An 18,754-nucleotide genomic window follows, 5' to 3' on the forward strand; every position below is an offset into this window, starting at 1 on the left:
GCGTGGGCCTTCAGGACCCGGGCGTGGGCCTTCAGGACCCGGGCGTGGGCCTTCAGGACCGGGGCGTGGGCCTTCAGGACCCGGGCGTGGGCCTTCAGGACCGGGGCGTGGGCCTTCAGGACCCGGGCGTGGGCCTTCAGGACGGGGGCGTGGGCCTTCAGGACCCGGGCCTTCAGGACCCGGGCGTGGGCCTTCAGGACCGGGGCGTGGGCCTTCAGGACCCGGGCGTGGGCCTTCAGGACCGGGGCGTGGGCCTTCAGGACCCGGGCGTGGGCCTTCAGGACGGGGGCGTGGGCCTTCAGGACCCGGGCGTGGGCCTTCAGGACCCGGACGTGGGCCTTCAGGACCCGGGCGTGGGCCTTCAGGACCCGGGCGTGGGCCTTCAGGACCCGGGCGTGGGCCTTCAGGACCCGGGCGTGGGCCTTCAGTGGTCCTTCAGGACCCGGGCGTGGTCCTTCAGGACCCGGGCGTGGGCCTTCAGGACCGGGGCGTGGGCCTTCAGGACCGGGGCGTGGGCCTTCAGGACCCGGGCGTGGGCCTTCAGCACCAGGATTGACCAGCCGTGGACTGGCAGGATTACAAACTCTTTATTTAATTGAATTTCCCCAATGTGGGATCAATAAAAAATTTCTTAACTTATTTAATTTTTCAGTCACGTTTTTCTTCATGCAGTTTCATCAGTTCACCACCAGAGGGCGAAGCAGATCCTGGAGATCTGGCTCCTCTGCAGTTCAGTCTTCTGATCTTCAGAGGTGTGAGGTCACATGACTTTACACCTTCTGAGCACGCTCATCCCCCTTCGTGTTCAGGTGCGCGGCGTCTGTCATGGCGGCGTTGTGGGGTCATCTTCAGCGTCAGACCGCATGCTCCTCATGAGAACCGGTCTGCAGAACCCTGGCTGCTGGTTCAGTGGAAGCGTTCCCTCCAGGTGTGTCTAAGTCAGCCTTGGTTAAAAGCTCCGCCCCTTAGGACTGGGCCCGCTCCAGTTTGGGCTCCAGCGGCGCCTGGATGGTTTCTCCAGACATGAAGGCCTCCTGTAACACAAACAACTTTAGTCTGGATCCTGAACGTTCCTCTGTGGACCCCCCCCCCCCCCCCCTCTGTGGATCCCCACCCCTCCCCCCACTGTGGACCTCTTCCCCTCTGTGGACCCCCTTCCCACTCTGGACCCCCCCCCCCTCCCTCCCCTGGGGGCGGGGTTACCTTGTCATAGATGACTTTGATGATGAGTGAGCAGCTGGGACACGTGGCCACCTCCTCTCCGTTCTCCAGATCCTCCTAAAATGCCAAAATCAGGTTCAGGTCTTCAGTGACGTCACAGCAGGAAAAGCAGCTCTAAGGGATTTAAGGTGGAATGTTCCCCTAAAGTGACGGTAACATCGTTTCAAAGGGACTTCTTTAAGTGTTCGAATCCCCTCCGTCTGACCACATGGAACAGCAGGAGCGCGTGCACATGTTCATGACGTCAGCAGCCCTCCGTCAGGACCCAGCCCTTCTATGCCCTCATCTTCCTCGCGCCCAGCTCACCTCCGTGATGACGAAGCGGTCCCCGCACGGACACGGGAAGTAGTACGCGCACGTGTCCTCGTCGTACTCGAAGTCCTCGAGCTCCACTTCATCGTGGAACGCGGACATTTTTCTGACGGCTCCGGGCCGGCGCTTCCTGATGACGTCACCGACGAGCGCCCCGTGAATACGGCCCGTGACGTGTTTGTTGTGATTAACGTTCAGTCCTAAATGTTCAGATTTCAGGTGTAAAGGAGCTGAAAATAATGAACGGAGTCCGTAAGTTTAATTGTAAACTCTTTATGTTTAAACTTCATTTGTTTTTCTGCAGCTTTTCATCTGTTTATTAGGAAAGTTCTGCCTTATTTAGTCTTTTTTTGTTTAAGTTCTGTTAGAAGTTCTTCTAAAATTAAAATAAATCTCCAGAATTTCTCATATCTGTGCTGGAATAAAAGGCTCCAGATAATTTAAGGATGAATCACTAAAACCAAAAGGAGCTAGAATGTTTGACCCTTACCGTTGGACATAGAAATGTATTTATTTAACCCTTATGTGGTGTTCGGGTCTGTGGGACCCGTTTTCATTTTTTATCAAAAGAAAAATGATACAATTAATTAATTTTTCAGACTCAAACTCACTGGCCTTGGCTCATTTTCTGTGAAGAACAGATATTTTTAATGACCACACACCGTATACCCCCCCAACACATTTCTATTACATATAAGATGTTCGGGTCCACTGGACCCGGGGCTAATAGAAGTGTGGAAATTTATGTTTTATGTACCTACACTCTGTCCTCCACCTGTCTGGGCCTGCTGTGTGTGTGTGGGTGTGTGGGTGTGTGTGTGTGTGTGTGTGTGACCAGTGAGAAAGAGAGAGAGAGAGAGGCAGAGAGAGAAAGATTCACTGTAAATGTGAGTTCTGTTTCTGCACCTGCGGTTCCTGCACAAGGTTACAACATTGTTAGAATAATTCAAGAATCAACTCTGTTTGCTCTCGTTCTCCCGCACATTTGACCATTCGACTTTCTTGCGGGAATCTTTAATATCTCGCTCTTTATCTGCTACAAATTGGAGGCGGGACACGTTAAACATAGCTTTGCCAGTGTGGTTTCTTATCACAACTGATCAAAATGGCCAAAAGGCTTTCTGCGCAGATGGAATTGATTTTAGAAGAGAGACGTTTTTGATGATGATGTAGAGGGAGACGATTCAGAAGAGGAGGTTTCAGAATTAGAGGATCACATTTCTGAAAATTCAGAGTCTGACAGTGACTCTGAAGAAGATGATTAGATTGGGGCGGCCGTGGTGCAGCGGTAGGGCGGTCAACCCATGATTGTAAGATTGCAGGTTCAATTCCCGCCTTGCACGCCCATGAGTCCTTGGGCAAGACACTGATCCCCACCTTGCCTCTGGTGGTAGGCGGGCCCCTGTGTTTGGCAGCGGAGCCGCCATCAGTGTCTGAATGTGTGAGTGAATGTGTGTGTGACTGTAAAGTGCTTTGTCCTTGTTGGAAGAAAGGTGCTATATAAGTATACGCCATTTACCATTTGCCATTTAGATTGAGCATCAGCACCCAGCCACAGGACCAGGCTGTCAGCAGCAGGACCATGTGTTGTACAGGCTAGTGGCTAGGAGGCCATGTGTTCAATGGGGCTGATGTGTTGTCTAGACTAATAGGTTTACTCTATGTGTTCAGCTTGTGTTGTGCACCTGAATGGGTTCAGTTTCTGTGTTCAAATAAATAAAGGCAGTAGTTTTGAAAACCATTGCTTCACTTGAAAATTTGTTTCCACTCATATCTTGCTTTTAATTGATTTTCTTTATCACGTTTTAAATAATGAGTTATGAATGTGATCTAACAAAGCTAAAGGGCAAATATTAACCAAATATACTGATTGTAATTGGATGAGGTAAACATCTGTCGAGTATTTTAACATCAAAGTGTTTGATTGTGAGGCATTAAAAACCACAACAAGCAACGGGTCCAACAGACCCACGAACACTGGCTGAGTAACAACAATATGAACACCACACAAGGGTTAAATAGTCCAAACTTTTTCTCTTCTGTTGTGACGTTAACATTTAATTAAAGTTGAGCCGCTTCTTTATGAGGAAGGCAGGAATTCTCAACATAATTATTATTTATGTTTGTTCAAATACTTCAGAAAGGAGTCACACATAAAAAGTGATTTTTACTACATTCTTTAATGTCTGTCATGACAGATGTGTCAGAATAAATAAAGTTTTTACAAACAGCTGGATGAAGGGGGGGTCTAGTGAAGCCCAGACTCCTGATGACTTGCTGTGATTTTTACAAATACTAAAACATTGTAGCAGATTCTGAATCAGTACTTTCACATTGTAGACACAGAAAACACGTCTGTCAGGTGAACCATAAGTCAACATGAACCATAATGGTGGATCCACCTGCTGGTTCTGCTTCATGACGACTTTTCTTTATTAATAATTCCATTAGAGTCATTCTGAACTTTGCTCATCTGGCCTTAAATGAGGCTGAACCCGGTTCTTCAGCTCCATCCAGGTCTACAGGAGTCTGGCTATGGGGGGGCATCTCTGGAGGGGTATTAGGATCAGGGCAGAACTTCAGGGGAAGCCGTGAGATTTAAACCGACGTTTCCTCCTGACTGAAGCCTTCCTGACCTTCATCCACAGACGGAGGTTCCTGTTTCTGGATTCTAACCGAACAAATGGATCCGTTTTCAGACAGAAATGGATCCATAACGGATTAGTCTCAGAGTGGGTTTATGTAGTTGTTAGTGTTTGGACTGAATTCCTACTGGACTCTGGACTGATGCTGGTTCTGGATCAACAGAGGAAGTCTCGGGGCAGCTGTTAGCTGCTGGGGGCATTTGTGTGCTGCTGGGGGCAGTTGTGTGCTGCTGGGGGCAGTTGTGAGCTGCTGGGGGCAGTTTTGTCTCAGAGCATCAGCTGTTTCCTGGGGGAACAGGGTGACACGGGGCAGCGTGACGCCGTAGGAAGTCAAACATGCGTTCCGCCTCACAGACAGCTGTTGTTGTCAGCTGACGGCTCTGGGGGGGGGCAGCAGTGGCTTCCAGACTGTGAGGCTCTGTTCCTATGCAAAGAGAACACCCCCCCCCCCACCCCGCTCACACAGTCTCAATGACAGGAAGTCAGAGCCTCACAGTCATGGATCAGGTCTGGCAGGTCCTGGAGCAGCTGGGGGTTCTGGTGGCGCTGGCGGCCTGGCTCTGCTCTCTCGCCACCGCCCTGGTTCCGTCCTGGCTCAGCTTGTCCACAGATCTTCTGCCGGCAGAGACCTTCCAGCTGGGTCTGTGGGGGACCTGCGTTCTGCAGGATCCGGGCCTGCGGGAGTGCCGGCCTTACAACAACTTGCTGGGCCTGCCCCCCGACATCAGGCTGGCCCGGGTCCTGGTGTGCGGCTCGCTGGGCTTTGGGATGATGGGCTTGCTGCTCGCCATCCCGGGTCTGGACCTGGTCAACGGATGCTGGCGTCGCCTGCAAGAGAGGAGCTGCAAGAGGACCCTGAAAGCAGCAGGGGGCGCTCTTTGTGTGGTTTCTGGATTGCTGGTTCTGGTCCCAGTGTCCTACATTGCCCACCAGGCAGTGGTTCGGTTCTTTGATGGGTCGGTACCGGACGTGGCTCCTCGCTGGGAGTTTGGAGATGCCCTCTTCTGGGGCTGGACGGCTGGAGTGCTGCACCTGGGGGCGGGAGGACTGCTGCTGACTTCCTGTCTGGACCTGGACACACAGAACCAGAACTTTCCTGTCCGAATCCCGCTGGTCCAGCTGCAGGGAGCCCACCGCCGGGCCAGAACCAGAACAGAGTATGTCTGACATAAGTGTTTTGGATTGGACTCAAACCTGGAAATTGATTCTGAAGCTTCCAGGTCTTTGGTGGTTCTGTGTTTCGGATGTAGAGGAACAGTACGATCCGGACCGGACTGTTCTGATGAACATCTGGACGGGTCGGACTCTACCTGCAGTTTTCTGAGAAAACGGAGATGCTGGTGCTGAGCTGTGGACTGAAGGTCCGAGTTTGGTTTCATGGCATCACGGTCGTTCTCGTCCAAAACCAAAGGGGGGTTCTGGTTCCTCCAGGTCTGGTGCTGGACGCTCTGCTCCTGCAGTCAGAATCCGTGTGTTTGGACCACGTGTGGTTTGAGTTCTAAGAATGTTCTCTCATTTGACAAACAGCTGATAATGGAGTGACGGTCAGAGTTATTTGCTGCTGCTGAAGGTGCTTTAGTGAGACCACAGAACCCGTCCTGGGACTGACATCCTGGAGCCTCCTTCATGGTTCTCCAGGATGTGCTGGTCCTTAGAGACTCAACAGAACCAGACGGTCTATGGTCCGTTTGCACACGTTCCTAGCTTGGGTTATGCTTTAACTTCTGGGGCCTGTTTCAGAAAGGAGGTTAAGTGTAAACTCTGAGTGCGTTAACCCTGAAATCAGGGAAACCCTGGGTTTTCCGTTTCAGAATGGGAGGTTTGTTAAACCAGAGAAAGCAGAGTAAGTCAAACCCGTTTCTGAAAGAGAGGTAACTTATACTCGGAGTCAGTGTCCATGGTTACTTACGCTGTGAACCTAACCTGGTCGGGAGCAGGTTTTATTCTCTAAACTCAAGGTTTCTGCCGGTCCCCTCCCCTTTTTAAAGACGAAGCGGTATTTTTCGCTTTAACCTTCATTGCCCACATTTCCGTCACACAGAGACGGTCTAAGTGACAAGAATGGCTTGTTCTTTTTTGGAGGACCCAATAGACGAGGAGGCTGCATTAATTCATAGAAAATTACATTTACGTCGTGGAGGATTTTGAGAAGACTCGATTTTTTTTTCACTTTTAGCTGCTGCCATGTTCTTTTAATTCCTGCAGGATTGCATCTACATGAAAATGAAATCAGGGACATTGAATTAGATTAATGTAACAATTACTTTTTGGAAACACAATTTGCTAGCACTGCTTACTTTCTTAATCCCATATAAACCTATACCACTTGATCAATACAAGGGTAGTGTTGCAGTGTGTGTGTGCTGAGCGGGGTGCGATCCACGAGAGAGAAGGGGAGGGGCGAGTGCAGGTGCAGATGGGGGGGGGGTGAGCACGGAGCGAAGGTGTGTGCGTGGTATATATTGTGTGTTCGGAGGACGGAGCACTTAGTTAAATAAAGAGAAGGTGTCATTCCCAGAATAACTGTTTTGGAGTCATTCTTAATCCGCTCTGGAGGTTGAGGGTTTCCAACGGGAAGTGAACCCCGAAAAAGTTCACTTTGAAAAACACAATTGCATGTATTAATATTAAAATGACCAACGTTTGCAAGAGGGGAAGGTTAACAGAAAAGTCCTCTAAACATTACCGACGTTAAATGCATTTCCCCCCAGATTGGTTCTGTACACTATGCAGCATTTCATGCTATTAAACCAGGAATAACACTTCAAAAGTACTCCTAAATATCACCATTTTTTATTTCACACCTTACGCTATTTAAAAAGTTATTACAGCCAATATTTTATAGCAATGATTTAAAAGCAAACCTACGCATTAACTTGAGCAGCTATGTTTTCCACGCTAACTGTCTCTGTTTTGCAGATGCAGCGGTGTTGCTTTTCTTCTGGAATATGTGCTCATATTCACTGTAACTCTGCAGCAGCACGTCAAGTTCAGCTGGAGAAAAATACGCAGACCTCTTTTTTTCACGGTTGCCATGGTGACTCGTGATATCTGCGCTCCATTGATAATGGCTTCTTATAGTCGCGGTGCGCACGCTTACCTCCGAATCAGTCCACTCAGAGTTGATTGATCTAACTCGGATCAGCTTCTCTGAAACAGAAAACTCAGAGTTGTTAATCTCCCGATTGACCAACTCAGAGTTCAAGTTCAACCTCAGAGTTGGTTGAACCTCCTTTCTGAAACAGGCCCCTGGGATCTTCATGCGTTCCCAAACCAGGAGTTAGATTTTTACTAACTGAGCAGGAAAACCAAACACCACATGTTCTGATCCGTTTTTATTTTTCTTAGAAACAGAAACACATTTTTGTCTGGTGCCGACTCAGCAGAATCTGTGATTTCAAAGGTCCAAATACAAACATGAACGGCTGCTTTTAACCCACCTTGATGAATAAATAAAAACCTCAAATTAGAATGTCTGTTCTTTCCTGGAACCACATCATTCCAGTTCAAACGGCTCTTTATTGCAGCAGAACCTCAGTGGTTTACCAGAACCGTTGGACTTGGATCCTCGTGTGCTTGGTCTTTGAGAGCAGCAGCTCCAGGACTGCAGGGTCTTCCAGGACCAGATCCAAACCCCCGACGTGACGCCTCCAATCATGGTCATGGACTCCTTTATCAGGAACACGCTGAGGTCCGGTGTGACGTTCCGGGTGTTTTCTGTTGGACACGGGACGTCAAAGTAGGCGCAGGTCTTCACGCGCCACGCGGTCTCCCAGTGCGGCCGCATCCGAAGCTCGTAGACGTGGCAGCACACGACGGCCGCCGCCGGCACGGCGTGCAGCACACTGAACAGGCCCAGGCGCGCCATCAGCCTCTCCAGCTTCTCTGTGCGGTTCCCGTTGACCTTCAGGATGAGGCGAACGCGCAGCAGCGACACGAAGCCGCCCAGCAGGAGGCCGGCGCTGACCGCCAGGTGGACGGACAGCGGGACCAGGATGAAACCCCGCAGCGCATCCAGACTGTACACTCCTACTGAGCAGAGACCGGTCAGCAGGTCCCCGTCCACCTGCCCGGTCACCAGGACGATGAAGGTCTGCGCTGCCGGCACGGCCCAGGCCGCCAGGTGGAAGTACAGCGAGAGCCCCTCCATGGCTTCATGGCCCCACTTCATCCCAGCAGACAGGAACCAGGTCAGGGACAGTACCACCCACCACAGGGAGCCGGCCATGCCAAAGAAATAGAGGACGCTGAAGAGGAGCGTGCACAGCTCCACCTGGGTGCCCTGGACCACCACCTTGTACCCCCTGTCCTGGTCCAAGCACGCCACTCTGTCCTGCAGCAGAGAGCCGGCGGCGTGGACGGCTGCCACCATGAAGCAGCAGGCGGACATGAAGACGACCGGCCTCTCCGGGTACCGGAACCGCCTGGGGTCCCGCAGGAAGGTCAGGACGGTGAACAGGGTGCTGCAGCAGCACAGGACCGCCCAGGTTCCCACCCACAGGCGGCTGAACCGTAACTCCTCCTCCGTGAAGTACATCAGTCCGTGGGGTCTGGAGGGGTCGCAGGGGGCGCTGCAGTCCTTCACCCCCAGGAAGGAGTAGTGGAGGTGGGGGGACACCTGGAGCTGCAGAGGGCAGGAGAATGCTGGGCTGGTTTTTCTGGTCTCAAGCTCCAGGTTCGGATCAGAACTGTCGCTGGAGTTCTGCCCCACACAGATCTGCCCCGTGCCGTAAGCCGGGAAGTTCTGGCAGCCGAGCTTTGTGGGCCACTGGAACCCGAACCTGTTCATGAGCGGCTCGCAGCCCTGCCGGGACCTCTCACACAGAGACCTGCAGGGGGGGATGGCCTCTGCCAGAACCGTGCACACCGGGACATACGTGGAGCACAGGAAGAACCGCAGGTCCGCCGAGCACTGGACCTGAACCAGGGGGAAGAACTGGTGCACCTCCATCCCAGCATCCTCCTGGCTGAAGTGACCCAGCAGGTTGGGCATGATGGTCTGATTGTAGGCGAGGTCCGCGCAGAGCGGGACAGAGATGGACTGGCAGAGACCGTGGTCTGGAACCGAAAAACTGCGGTCGTGCTGGCCGATGGCGGATGGGTAGAACCATCCCAGAACCAAGGTGGTTATCCAGAACCAGCAAGGTGTCATCACAGCCGCGGCAGAAGGTCCTGACGGGTCAGAGAGGCTTTTCAGGATCTGGATCAGACTGGATTTGGACTCGTTCACACTGACCTGCTGCGAGTCTGACGGGCTGTGTGGGGGTGACGGGCCTATTTAGTGTGTGGAGGATGAGGGTGGGGCAGCACCCCCCCAGCATCCGCCTATCACACGGTGAGAGCACAGCCATTGATTGGTTGAAACAGGCGGGGCGTTTTACATGAGGCGAGTCTCTGGGCACTGCTCCCAGAACCAGATCTGAACCCTGCATGGAGCGTGGCTCTGGTTCTGACTGGATCATATGGAGGATCCAGAAAGAATGCTTCCTCAGAGGTTCTGTTCTGTCACTAGAACTGGAAAATAAGATCCTGGTTCTGTCCAGGTCCGTGTTTTCTCAGCATCACATCATCTCAGGCTGGACCTCTAGAACCTCTGATTCTGCGCAGTCTTCCACTGGTGGCTGCTGGTTCTGTGTAGATTCAGTCGCTGATGGGAGGGGCTGGACTGTCCATGGGGGGGTGGACTGATGCAGACCTGCCCTCAGTTCTCCTTTCAGATTTGATTGTTCAAAGACCATCAGGATTCTCAACATTCTACCAAACTGAAAGGAACCACACCTGGTTCTGGTGGTTCTGATCAGACTGATGGCGGTTTGGAGAAAGAGCCACTCAAAGATAATGTAAACGACAGACTTGAACCATCAAAAGGAGTCGGGCCGTCTTCAGAACATGTTGATTTCATGATCAAACCAGCAGATAACAGTTAAGTATGCAGCAAAGTTCTGTCTGTCTTTGATCTCTGCCATCAATCAGACAGCGTCCTTTGATGTGACCTGTCACTCAGAAGAATCTGAAAATGAGGATTAAATATTCATGCACAACATGAGCACAACAAAAGCCTCCAACTTGTTTTCGTGCGGCTATGCTAATTCATGTCCTTTGTGACAAAACATCGTCAAATGTGAAGACTGGAAAAGTTTGCAGAGTTTCTCCACAAACACCAGTTTAGGAGAAACTTGGAAACCCCAGAGAGGAAGAAACGCTTCAGCAACGACCAACCAAACCAGCGCTCAGACGGAACGTCTGCAAAGAACCAGTAGAACTCAGACACTGTTCTAGGTCCACCATCTGAGGTCAATGGACCTTCAACGGAGCCCTTTGTCCGTCCGTCCATCAGTACGCCCATCCATCCATCCATCCATTAGTCCATCCATCTATCCACCCACATCCATCCACATCCATCCATCCATCCGCCCATCCATCCATCCATCCATCCATCCATCCATCCATCCATTAGTCCATCCATCCACCCACATCCACCCACATCCATCCACATCCATCCATCCATCCATCCATCCATTCATCCGTCCATCCATCCATCCACCCATCCATCCATCCATCCATCCATCCGCCCATCCATCCATCTATCCACCCACATCCACCCACATCCATCCATCCATCCATCCATCCATCCATCCATTAGTCCATCCATCTATCCACCCACATCCACCCACATCCATCCACATCCATTCATCCATCCATCCGCCCATCCATCCATCCATCCATCCATCCATTAGTCCATCCATCTATCCACCCACATCCACCCACATCCATCCATTCATCCATCCATCCATCCATCCGCCCATCCATCCATCCATCCATCCATTAGTCCATCCATCTATCCACCCACATCCATCCACATCCATCCATCCATCCATCCATCCATCCGCCCATCCATCCATCCATCCATCCATTAGTCCATCCATCCATCCATTAGTCCATCCATCCATCCATTAGTCCATCCATCATCCATCCATCCATCCATCCATTAGTCCATCCATCTATCCACCCACATCCACCCACATCCATCCATTCATCCATCCGCCCATCCATCCATCCATCCATCCATTAGTCCATCCATCTATCCACCCACATCCACCCACATCCATCCACATCCATCCATCCATCCGCCCATCCATCCATCCATCCATCCATTAGTCCATCCATCTATCCACCCACATCCACCCACATCCATCCATCCATCCATCCGCCCATCCATCCATCCATCCATCCATTAGTCCACCCACATCCATCCATTAGTCCATCCATCTATCCACCCACATCCACCCACATCCACCCACATCCATCCATCCATCCATCCATCCATCCATCCGCCCATCCATCCATCCATCCATCCATTAGTCCATCCATCCATCCATTAGTCCATCCATCTATCCACCCACATCCATCCACATCCATCCATCCATCCATCCATCCATCCATTCATCCGTCCATCCATCCATCCACCCATCCATCCATCCATCCGCCCATCCATCCATCTATCCACCCACATCCACCCATCCATCCATCCATCCCTTCATCCGTCTGTCCATCCATCTGTCCGTCCGTCCGTCCGTCCGTCTGTCCATCTTACACCTGTATCTGCCGTGGGGAGGGCAGTATGCAGATGTTTGCTGGTTTTGCGTCATCTTTGCATCCACCCCCCCTCCTGTAGACCCCCCCCCACCGGTCTTTCAACCGGACATTTGACTGCTATTACTGTCTATGGATGTGAGGATTAATCTGCTGGTTCTGGTTCTACCAAATTGGGTTCTTGAATCACGAGACAGAAAGCATTGGAGGTTCTCAGTGTCCTCAGTTAGAACCCAACAGGTCGGAGCTCCGCCTCCTGTGCTATTTTAACCAAAACAAACATTTTTTTATTGACGGACCGTCTTTATGGTTCATAGTTCAGATGTATGGCAGCAGTCCGTCATATTTTCTCCCCTCTGCTTGTCTGTCAGGCGCTGCTGGCGGTCTCTGACTGGACCTTTCTTTACCAATATTTGTTGGCGGTCAGCATGGAGGAGTTGGCCTTTCTTCTGGGGTGGAAGATATCGCTGAACTCTGTCTCCAGATAAACTCCAGGAACTCTGAAGATGGAGACGGCTGAAAAACAGGGACCCACTTTAAACCCGGCTCTGTGAGACGGGTCACTAGAACCTGCAGTGAGAACAGCACAATGACCAGTGCTGCATTTTCTGCAGGTAGGTGGCGCTCTTACTGTCTCTCAGGTGCATGACAGCGGGAGGAAGCGTGCTGAAGTACGGGTGATGCAGGGCCTCCTGGGCACAGATCCGCTCGGCTGGTACCACCTTCAGTATCTCCTGGGCCAGGTCTTCAGTTTTTGGCGGCAGCTGCTCCAGCCTGATCACAGACAGAGGAGGCCTAGAACCAGCAGGTCTACACGCCAGCTGTTAGCATGCTAGCTGCTGCTACTGGCTTGGATGAGCAGGAAGTGAGGTTCCTCTAAAAAGCTGAGCTTACCGGGTCCAAATGGTTCTGAAATGTTTGGGTTCACAGGGAACAAAATGGTCTGGGGGAAAAAAAGAGACATGAGAACATTAGATCATCTGCAAACATGTTAAACCCTCAGCATTACACCTGAACACAAACCGCACAAAAACACCACAAACTTCTTCCACAGATGCAGGGAGGAGGAGCAGACAGGTACACTCACCTGGACTGTCGCTGGACAGCAGGCGGAGTTCAGGCCAGCTGATCTGGGATGGAACGCCCAGAACCTGAGAACAAAGGAGGGGAACTTTTAACTCACTGGAACACACAACATGACCCACAACACACACTTAAACACAACAACCAATCACACAAAACCAACTTGGCACATGCTAACACAACCACTACAAACACAAAGTTTATCAAACACCATAGAACACACAAACACACACACCAAAACAAATGTCATAAACATTAACACAAATGTTACACACAATAATGCAACATTTCACACACAGGATCAATTAAATACACAAATAACACAATCTTTAACGCTCACAGGAATTGGGTGCATTTACAGAACCACAGATTCACTGACCGAAAAGATCTTTTTCAGCTGCTCCAGCTCGTCTGGCCCCCCCGGGAACGCCGGCGCCCCCTGCAGCATCTCGATGAGGATGCACCCCGCCCCCCTGATGGAAGCACGGTAAACTTAAATGAGCCCAGCGGCAACGGGCGCTCAGCAGGAGGCGCACTGACCACATGTCCAGAGCCACGGAGTAATCGGTGGAGCCCAGCAGCACGTCGGGGGGGCGGTACCACAGGGTCACCACCTCAGAGGAGAAAGAGTGACTGGGAATGGACTTGGACCTGGCAAGACCTGAACCAGAACCCGGAGAAAGGTTCATGTTCCTGCTCCGACTGTGAAGCGGCTCACAACAGCCTGCAGGGGGCGTTCCTCACCAAAGTCGGCCAGTTTCAGTTCCCCCAGGTAGCTGATGAGCAGGTTCTGCGGTTTCAGATCTCTGTGAAGGATCCTGCGGCTGTGGATGTAGCAGAGACCGCGCAGCAGCTGGAACATGAAGATCTGGAACAAACACAAAGCCCTAGAGGAGCCGGCAGCAGGGGAGGGGCCTGAAGAAAGGGGAGGAGCCTGCAGAGGAAAGGGAGGAGCCAGTAGCCCTAGAGGTGCCTGCAGCAGGGGAGGAGCCTGCAGCAGGGGGAGGAGCCTGCAGCCTTAGAGGTGCGTGCAGTAGAGGAGGAGCCTGCAGCAGAAAGGGAGGAGCCTGCAGCAGAGGAGCAGCCTGCAGAGGAAAGGGAGGAGCCTGTAGAGAGGGGAGGAGTCTGCAGCAGAAAGCAGAAAGGGAGGACCCTGCAGCAGAGGTGGAGCCTGCAACAGAGGTGGAGCCTGCAGCTTGCAGCAGGGGGAGGAGCCTGTAGATAGGGGAGGGGTCTGCAGCCCTAGAGGTGCCTGCAGTAGGGGAGGAGCCTGCAGCAGGGGGAGGGGCATGTAGAAAGGGGAGGAGCCTGCAGCCCTAGATGTGCCTGCAGCAGAAAGGGAGGGGCCTGTAGAAAGGGGAGGAGCCTGCAGCACTAGAGGTGCCTGCAGTAGGGGAGGAGCCTGCAGCAGAGGTAGAGCCTGCAGCAGAAAGGGAGGGGCTTGCAGCAGGGGGAGGGGCCTGTAGAAAGGGGAGGAGCCTGCAGCCCTAGATGTGCCTGCAGCAGAAAGGGAGGGGCCTGTAGAAAGGGGAGGAGCCTGCAGCCCTAGAGGTGCCTGCAGTAGGGGAGGAGCCTGCAGCAGGGGGAGGGGCCTGTAGAAAGGGGAGGAGCCTGCAGCACTAGAGGTGCCTGCAGTAGGGGAGGAGCCTGCAGCAGAGGTAGAGCCTGTAGAAAGGGGAGGAGCCTGCAGCCCTTGATGTGCCTGCAGCAGAAAGGGAGGGGCCTGTAGAAAGGGGAGGAGCCTGCAGCACTAGAGGTGCCTGCAGTAGGGGAAGAGCCTGCAGCAGAGGTAGAGCCTGCAGCAGAAAGGGAGGGGCTTGCAGCAGGGGGAGGGGCCTGTAGAAAGGGGAGGAGCCTGCAGCCCTAGAGGTGCCTGCAGCAGAAAGGGAGGGGCCTGCAGCTCCTGTGAGGTGGACATACCCGTACGTTGTGGGAGTGCAGCCCTCCTGGATGCTGGGTCATGTACTGGGCCAGGTCCGTCTGCTGCAGCGAGACAGAACCACTGCAGAGGTTTATGGGATGGACGCGTTCACGGATTAAACGTTAACAGAAAGCTGTTTCTGCCTGAAGCTTCCTGGTGTTTGCGGGGTTCAGGTCAATCTAAAGCATCAACAGCTCCCTCTGCTGGTCAGACAGAACATGCTGTGGAGGTCTTCCTCACCACATATTCAAAGACGAAGGTCAGCGTCTCCCTGGTGTGGACGATGTCGTGCAGGAGGACGATGTTGGCGTGTTTGAGCCGTTTGAGCAGGGATGCTGCAGCACACGCATGCATCAGTGGACGCCCATGTCAACCCTGTCAGGCTGTGATTGGTTACCTTCTCTGATGGCGGTGAACGGGACGACCTCCTCTGTGTTCATCCGGATCTCCTTCAGAGCCACCAGCTGCCCGTTGATCCTCGACAGAAAAAGAAGGAACTCTTCAACTTCAGTCGACTCTGCGTCAGAGCAGTGGAACACGAGAACCGGACTAAAGAGGCTTTTAATCCAGATTATCTTTAGCGTCAGATGACAGGAAGACTTTAGTCCCTGTTCTGCCCACATGGTTTTGGTCTCCTTACTGTGTTGTTGTTGTGCGATTGTTGCAGTCCTGTTTGTGTATCACTCTGTGTTCAAACCTGAGAAGAGTGCTTGGTCCTGTGCTCAGTCAGAACCTGCTGGTTCTTGTGGAGGTTGTCATGTGACTCAGTCTTATGATGTCATCAGCGTGCGGCGCTCTAACCTGCTGATGCCCTTGTAGACGGAGGCAAACGCTCCCTCTCCCAGCTTCTCCAGACTCAGGTACGACTGCACTGCTCCAAACTCCAGGCCCGGTTTCTGAACACGTGTACACATTAGGTCACACGTCACATGGTCATGGCCCCGCCCACCCCTGTGACTCAGTAGCTGACCCAGGTGAAGGGATTGGGGCCCGGCGCTCCTCTCAGGGGGTCGCTGTTGCTGCGTCCTCGGTGAACCTTGAGCCGTCGGGTCTGCAGAGTGTGGAACCAGTGAGACCGGGACACCGAGGAGGAGCCGGTCTCAGAATCCACCTGAGAAGCACAGTCAGCCAATTACAACTAAGGGAAATCCTGACGACAGGTGTCGTCATGTGACGACCAGCACTGCAGCACAAAGGGAGGGGTGGTTTTCCACATAACCCCGCCCTGATGTGTTCTTCCAGGTGATGAGACTGAAAACCGGCCATGGTGCTCTGATAATCTGTTCTGTTTTTTCTGGATGATTCTTCCCTGTCACTGCCCCCCCCCCCCCCCCATGTTCTTCCTATTGACTGTTTAGAAGAACTAGACTGAGTGACCCCCTCCCCCTGGCCCCCACCTCCAACGTTGAAAACCTTTGACAGGTCTCCTGTTGCTTTCAAGTGGAAGGGGCGTGGCCTCTTCCAACAAGCTCACTCCTGATTGGCGAGAGTGGTTACCATAGAAACGATGACTCAAGCCAACTGGGACCAGTGACTGAACACTGTGTCTGTTAGACCCAATTCCCAGTAGACTTTTTAAAGAAACTTTTCCCCTAATTAATGATCCCATATTAACAATGATAAATGCCTCTCTGCCTTCCTCTCAGTGCACTCGAGTCAACTACGGAGTCCCACAGGGCTCAGTTTTAGGACCCATCCTGTTTACGCTTTATATGCTACCCCTAGGAAACATAATCAGGAAACACAGCATTAATTTTCATTGTTATGCCACGTTCTTCTTCAAAGTTCTTCCGTTTTCTTCTTCTATGTTTTACAATGTTCTTCTTAAAAGTGCTTCCATTTTCTTGTGTTCTTCTTCAATGTTCTCCAATATTGTTCTTCAATGTTCTTCCTTTTTCTTCTACGCTCTTCTTCAATGTTCTCCCATGTTCTTCTATGTTCTTCAATGTTCTTCCATTTTCTTCTACGCTCTTCTTCAATGTTCTCCCATGCTCTTCTACGTTTTACAATGTTCTTCTTCAATGTCCTTCCATTTTCTTCTATGTTCTTCTCCAATGTTCTTCAATGATCTTCCGTTTTCTTCTGTTCTTCTTCAATGTTCTCCAATATTCTTCTTCAATGTTCTTCCATTTTCTTCTACGCTCTTCTTCAATGTTCTCCCATGTTCTTCTATGTTCTTCAGTGTTCTTCCATTTTCTTCTTTGTTCTTCTTCAATGTTCTTCCATTTTCTTCTACGCTCTTCTTCAATGTTCTCCCATGTTCTTCTATGTTCTTCAATGTTCTTCCATTTTCTTCTTCAATGTTCTTCCATTTTCTTCTACGCTCTTCTTCAATGTTCTCCCATGCTCTTCTACGTTTTACAATGTTCTTCCATTTTCTTCTTTGTTCTTCTTCAATGTTCTTCTATTTTCTTCTAAGCTCTTCTTCAATGTTCTCCCATGTTCTCCCATGTTCTTCCATGTTCTTCTTTGTTCTTTTTCAGTGTTCTTCCATGTTCCCTTACATTCTGTCTCCGGTCTTTTTAAACCTTCTGTTGCTTCACATCAATGTTCATAAGCGTTTTCCTCCATCAGGATTGTTTGGGTGTTCTGTGGGTTTTACAGGAATTGAACCTGAATCTCTCTGTCTCTACGCAGCGTTCCTGTGTTCTCCACAGCGCTGCTCATATGAAGTTGAAGCTGCTGTGGAGAACAGCCAGAACATTTGGTGGAATCAGCTTCAGGATAAGAAGCTTTGCTGTAGAAGAACCATCAGGTTAGAAACAATGTTGTAGTCCGAAGAACCAAATGGAACCGGCTCCTGCACACAGCGCCTCCTGGTGGTTGGGCGTCATGAACGGCTCAGTGCTGACGGCATCTCTACCGGTCGGTGACGTACCTCCACCAAGGGGACATAAAGAGGACCCCCCTTTAGGGAGGCGCTGCAGCGGTCGGGTGTTTCTCCTGACTCTTGAAGAGATACCTCAGCAGCAGCCAGGGAGGTCCAGCTCCTGTTCTTTCCAGAGCAGGCCTCCTCCTCCTCCTCTTCTTCTTCCTTCCTGCTGTCTTTCTCTTCTCCATGCTCCTCTTCCTCTCCACAGAAGCACCTCCTGACCCAGCAGCCAGCCTCCCTGACGGAGCGGGACAGCTCCTCCATGTTGTTCTCCTCCGTGATGCCTGCTCTTCTTCTCCTGTTCATGTGACTCACGTGGTTCAGGAGGAGCAGACAGGGTCTCATGACCCCCCGGAACAACAGTGTCTATTCAGTGCTGGGAGATGTTTGCTGCCCCCCAGTGGCGTGTAGCTGCCACTGCAGTCAGCCAGTCAGGATGTTTGGACCTTTTTATGAACCAAAGAGGCCCCACCTCCTTCCTGTAGCCCCTCCTCCTTTCTCTGTAACATTGGAAGGCGAGGCCTATGCAACCCTTCCTGACTGAGTGACAGCTTGCCCTTTGGCAGGTAACAGTTGCACCGAGATCTTCTGCTTTCACTTGTTGATTATGCAGCTGTCAGCAGTCTCAGGTCTTAGGGTCTTATGTTCTAAGGGTCTCAGGTCTTGGGGTCTTATGTTCTAAGGGTCTCAGGTCTTGGGGTCTTATGTTCTAAGGGTCTCAGGTCTTGGGGTCTTATGTTCTAAGGGTCTCAGATCTTAGGGTCTTATGTTCTAAGGGTCTCAGGTCTTGGGGTCTTATGTTCTAAGGGTCTCAGGTCTTGGGGTCTTATGTTCTAAGGGTCTCAGATCTTAGGGTCTTATGTTGTAAGGGTCTCAGGTCTTGGGGTCTTATGTTCTAAGGGTCTCAGGTCTTAGGGTCTTATGTTCTAAGGGTCATAGATTTTAGGGTCTTATGTTCTAAGGGTCTCAGGTCTTGGGGTCTTATGTTCTAAGGGTCTCAGGTCTTGGGGTCTTATGTTCTAAGGGTCTCAGATCTTAGGGTCTTATGTTCTAAGGGTCTCAGGTCTTGGGGTCTTAATTTCTAAGGGTCTCAGGTCTTGGGGTCTT

General features: G+C 51.6%; 4 protein-coding genes across 5 annotated transcripts; 1 reads left to right on the top strand and 3 right to left on the bottom strand.

Moving 5' to 3' along the window:
- Window positions 1-616: 616 nt before the first annotated feature.
- Window positions 617-1,667, bottom strand: LOC111946403 (DPH3 homolog). Its single transcript, XM_023949493.1, has 3 exons — window positions 1,528-1,667; window positions 1,204-1,278; window positions 617-1,034 (listed from the first exon to the last, which is right to left on the bottom strand). The coding sequence occupies exons 1-3, from the start codon at window positions 1,633-1,635 to the stop codon at window positions 966-968; spliced, it is 252 nt and encodes an 83-aa protein (XP_023805261.1). The 5' UTR covers window positions 1,636-1,667; the 3' UTR covers window positions 617-965.
- A 21-nt stretch (window positions 1,668-1,688) lies between these two features.
- On the top strand, window positions 1,689-13,150 carry LOC105358118 (putative claudin-24). Of its 2 annotated transcripts, XR_911864.3 has the most exons (4): window positions 1,689-1,785; window positions 12,143-12,385; window positions 12,458-12,641; window positions 12,826-13,150. XR_911864.3 is itself a non-coding variant. In XM_023949490.1 (2 exons), the coding sequence occupies exon 2, from the start codon at window positions 4,605-4,607 to the stop codon at window positions 5,343-5,345; it is 741 nt and encodes a 246-aa protein (XP_023805258.1). In that variant the 5' UTR covers window positions 1,689-1,785; window positions 4,182-4,604; the 3' UTR covers window positions 5,346-5,901. The 2 variants fall into 2 exon arrangements, 1 of the variants encoding a protein (XP_023805258.1); XM_023949490.1 differs by lacking the exons at window positions 12,143-12,385; window positions 12,458-12,641; window positions 12,826-13,150 and adding an exon at window positions 4,182-5,901.
- Window positions 7,499-10,573, bottom strand: LOC101156794 (frizzled-7-like). Its single transcript, XM_004085228.3, has one exon. It carries the CDS (start codon window positions 9,328-9,330, stop codon window positions 7,675-7,677), a length of 1,656 nt encoding a protein of 551 aa, XP_004085276.1. The 5' UTR covers window positions 9,331-10,573; the 3' UTR covers window positions 7,499-7,674.
- LOC101157031 (cyclin-dependent kinase 15) lies at window positions 11,695-18,087 on the bottom strand. Its single transcript, XM_023949488.1, has 13 exons — window positions 17,738-18,087; window positions 15,746-15,886; window positions 15,577-15,671; window positions 15,173-15,252; window positions 15,016-15,110; window positions 14,775-14,837; window positions 13,599-13,722; window positions 13,395-13,515; window positions 13,234-13,327; window positions 12,859-12,922; window positions 12,666-12,714; window positions 12,403-12,545; window positions 11,695-12,287 (listed from the first exon to the last, which is right to left on the bottom strand). Exons 1-13 carry the CDS (start codon window positions 17,990-17,992, stop codon window positions 12,175-12,177), a joined length of 1,437 nt encoding a protein of 478 aa, XP_023805256.1. The 5' UTR covers window positions 17,993-18,087; the 3' UTR covers window positions 11,695-12,174.
- Between the last annotated feature and the right edge of the window lie 667 nt (window positions 18,088-18,754).

The sequence above is a fragment of the Oryzias latipes genome, chromosome 2, assembly GCF_002234675.1.
Source record: "Oryzias latipes chromosome 2, ASM223467v1".
Classification (NCBI taxonomy): domain Eukaryota; kingdom Metazoa; phylum Chordata; class Actinopteri; order Beloniformes; family Adrianichthyidae; genus Oryzias; species Oryzias latipes.

Excerpts from the sequence above, each read along its gene's own strand:
- LOC101157031 (XM_023949488.1), bottom strand. The coding sequence starts at position 17,992 with ATGAGACCCTGTCTGCTCCTCCTGAACCACGTGAGTCACATGAACAGG. Across the intron at positions 12,715-12,858 it reads GCTGTCCAGCGACAGTCCAG|ACCATTTTGTTCCCTGTGAA; the intron begins GTGAGTGTACCT and ends TTTTTCCCCCAG. Across the intron at positions 12,546-12,665 it reads TTCAGAACCATTTGGACCCG|GCTGGAGCAGCTGCCGCCAA; the intron begins GTAAGCTCAGCT and ends GTCTGTGATCAG.
- LOC101156794 (XM_004085228.3), bottom strand. The coding sequence starts at position 9,330 with ATGACACCTTGCTGGTTCTGGATAACCACCTTGGTTCTGGGATGGTTC.
- LOC105358118 (XM_023949490.1), top strand. The coding sequence starts at position 4,605 with ATGCAAAGAGAACACCCCCCCCCCCACCCCGCTCACACAGTCTCAATG.
- LOC111946403 (XM_023949493.1), bottom strand. The coding sequence starts at position 1,635 with ATGTCCGCGTTCCACGATGAAGTGGAGCTCGAGGACTTCGAGTACGAC. Across the intron at positions 1,279-1,527 it reads ACCGCTTCGTCATCACGGAG|GAGGATCTGGAGAACGGAGA; the intron begins GTGAGCTGGGCG and ends TTGGCATTTTAG. Across the intron at positions 1,035-1,203 it reads TCAAAGTCATCTATGACAAG|GAGGCCTTCATGTCTGGAGA; the intron begins GTAACCCCGCCC and ends TTTGTGTTACAG.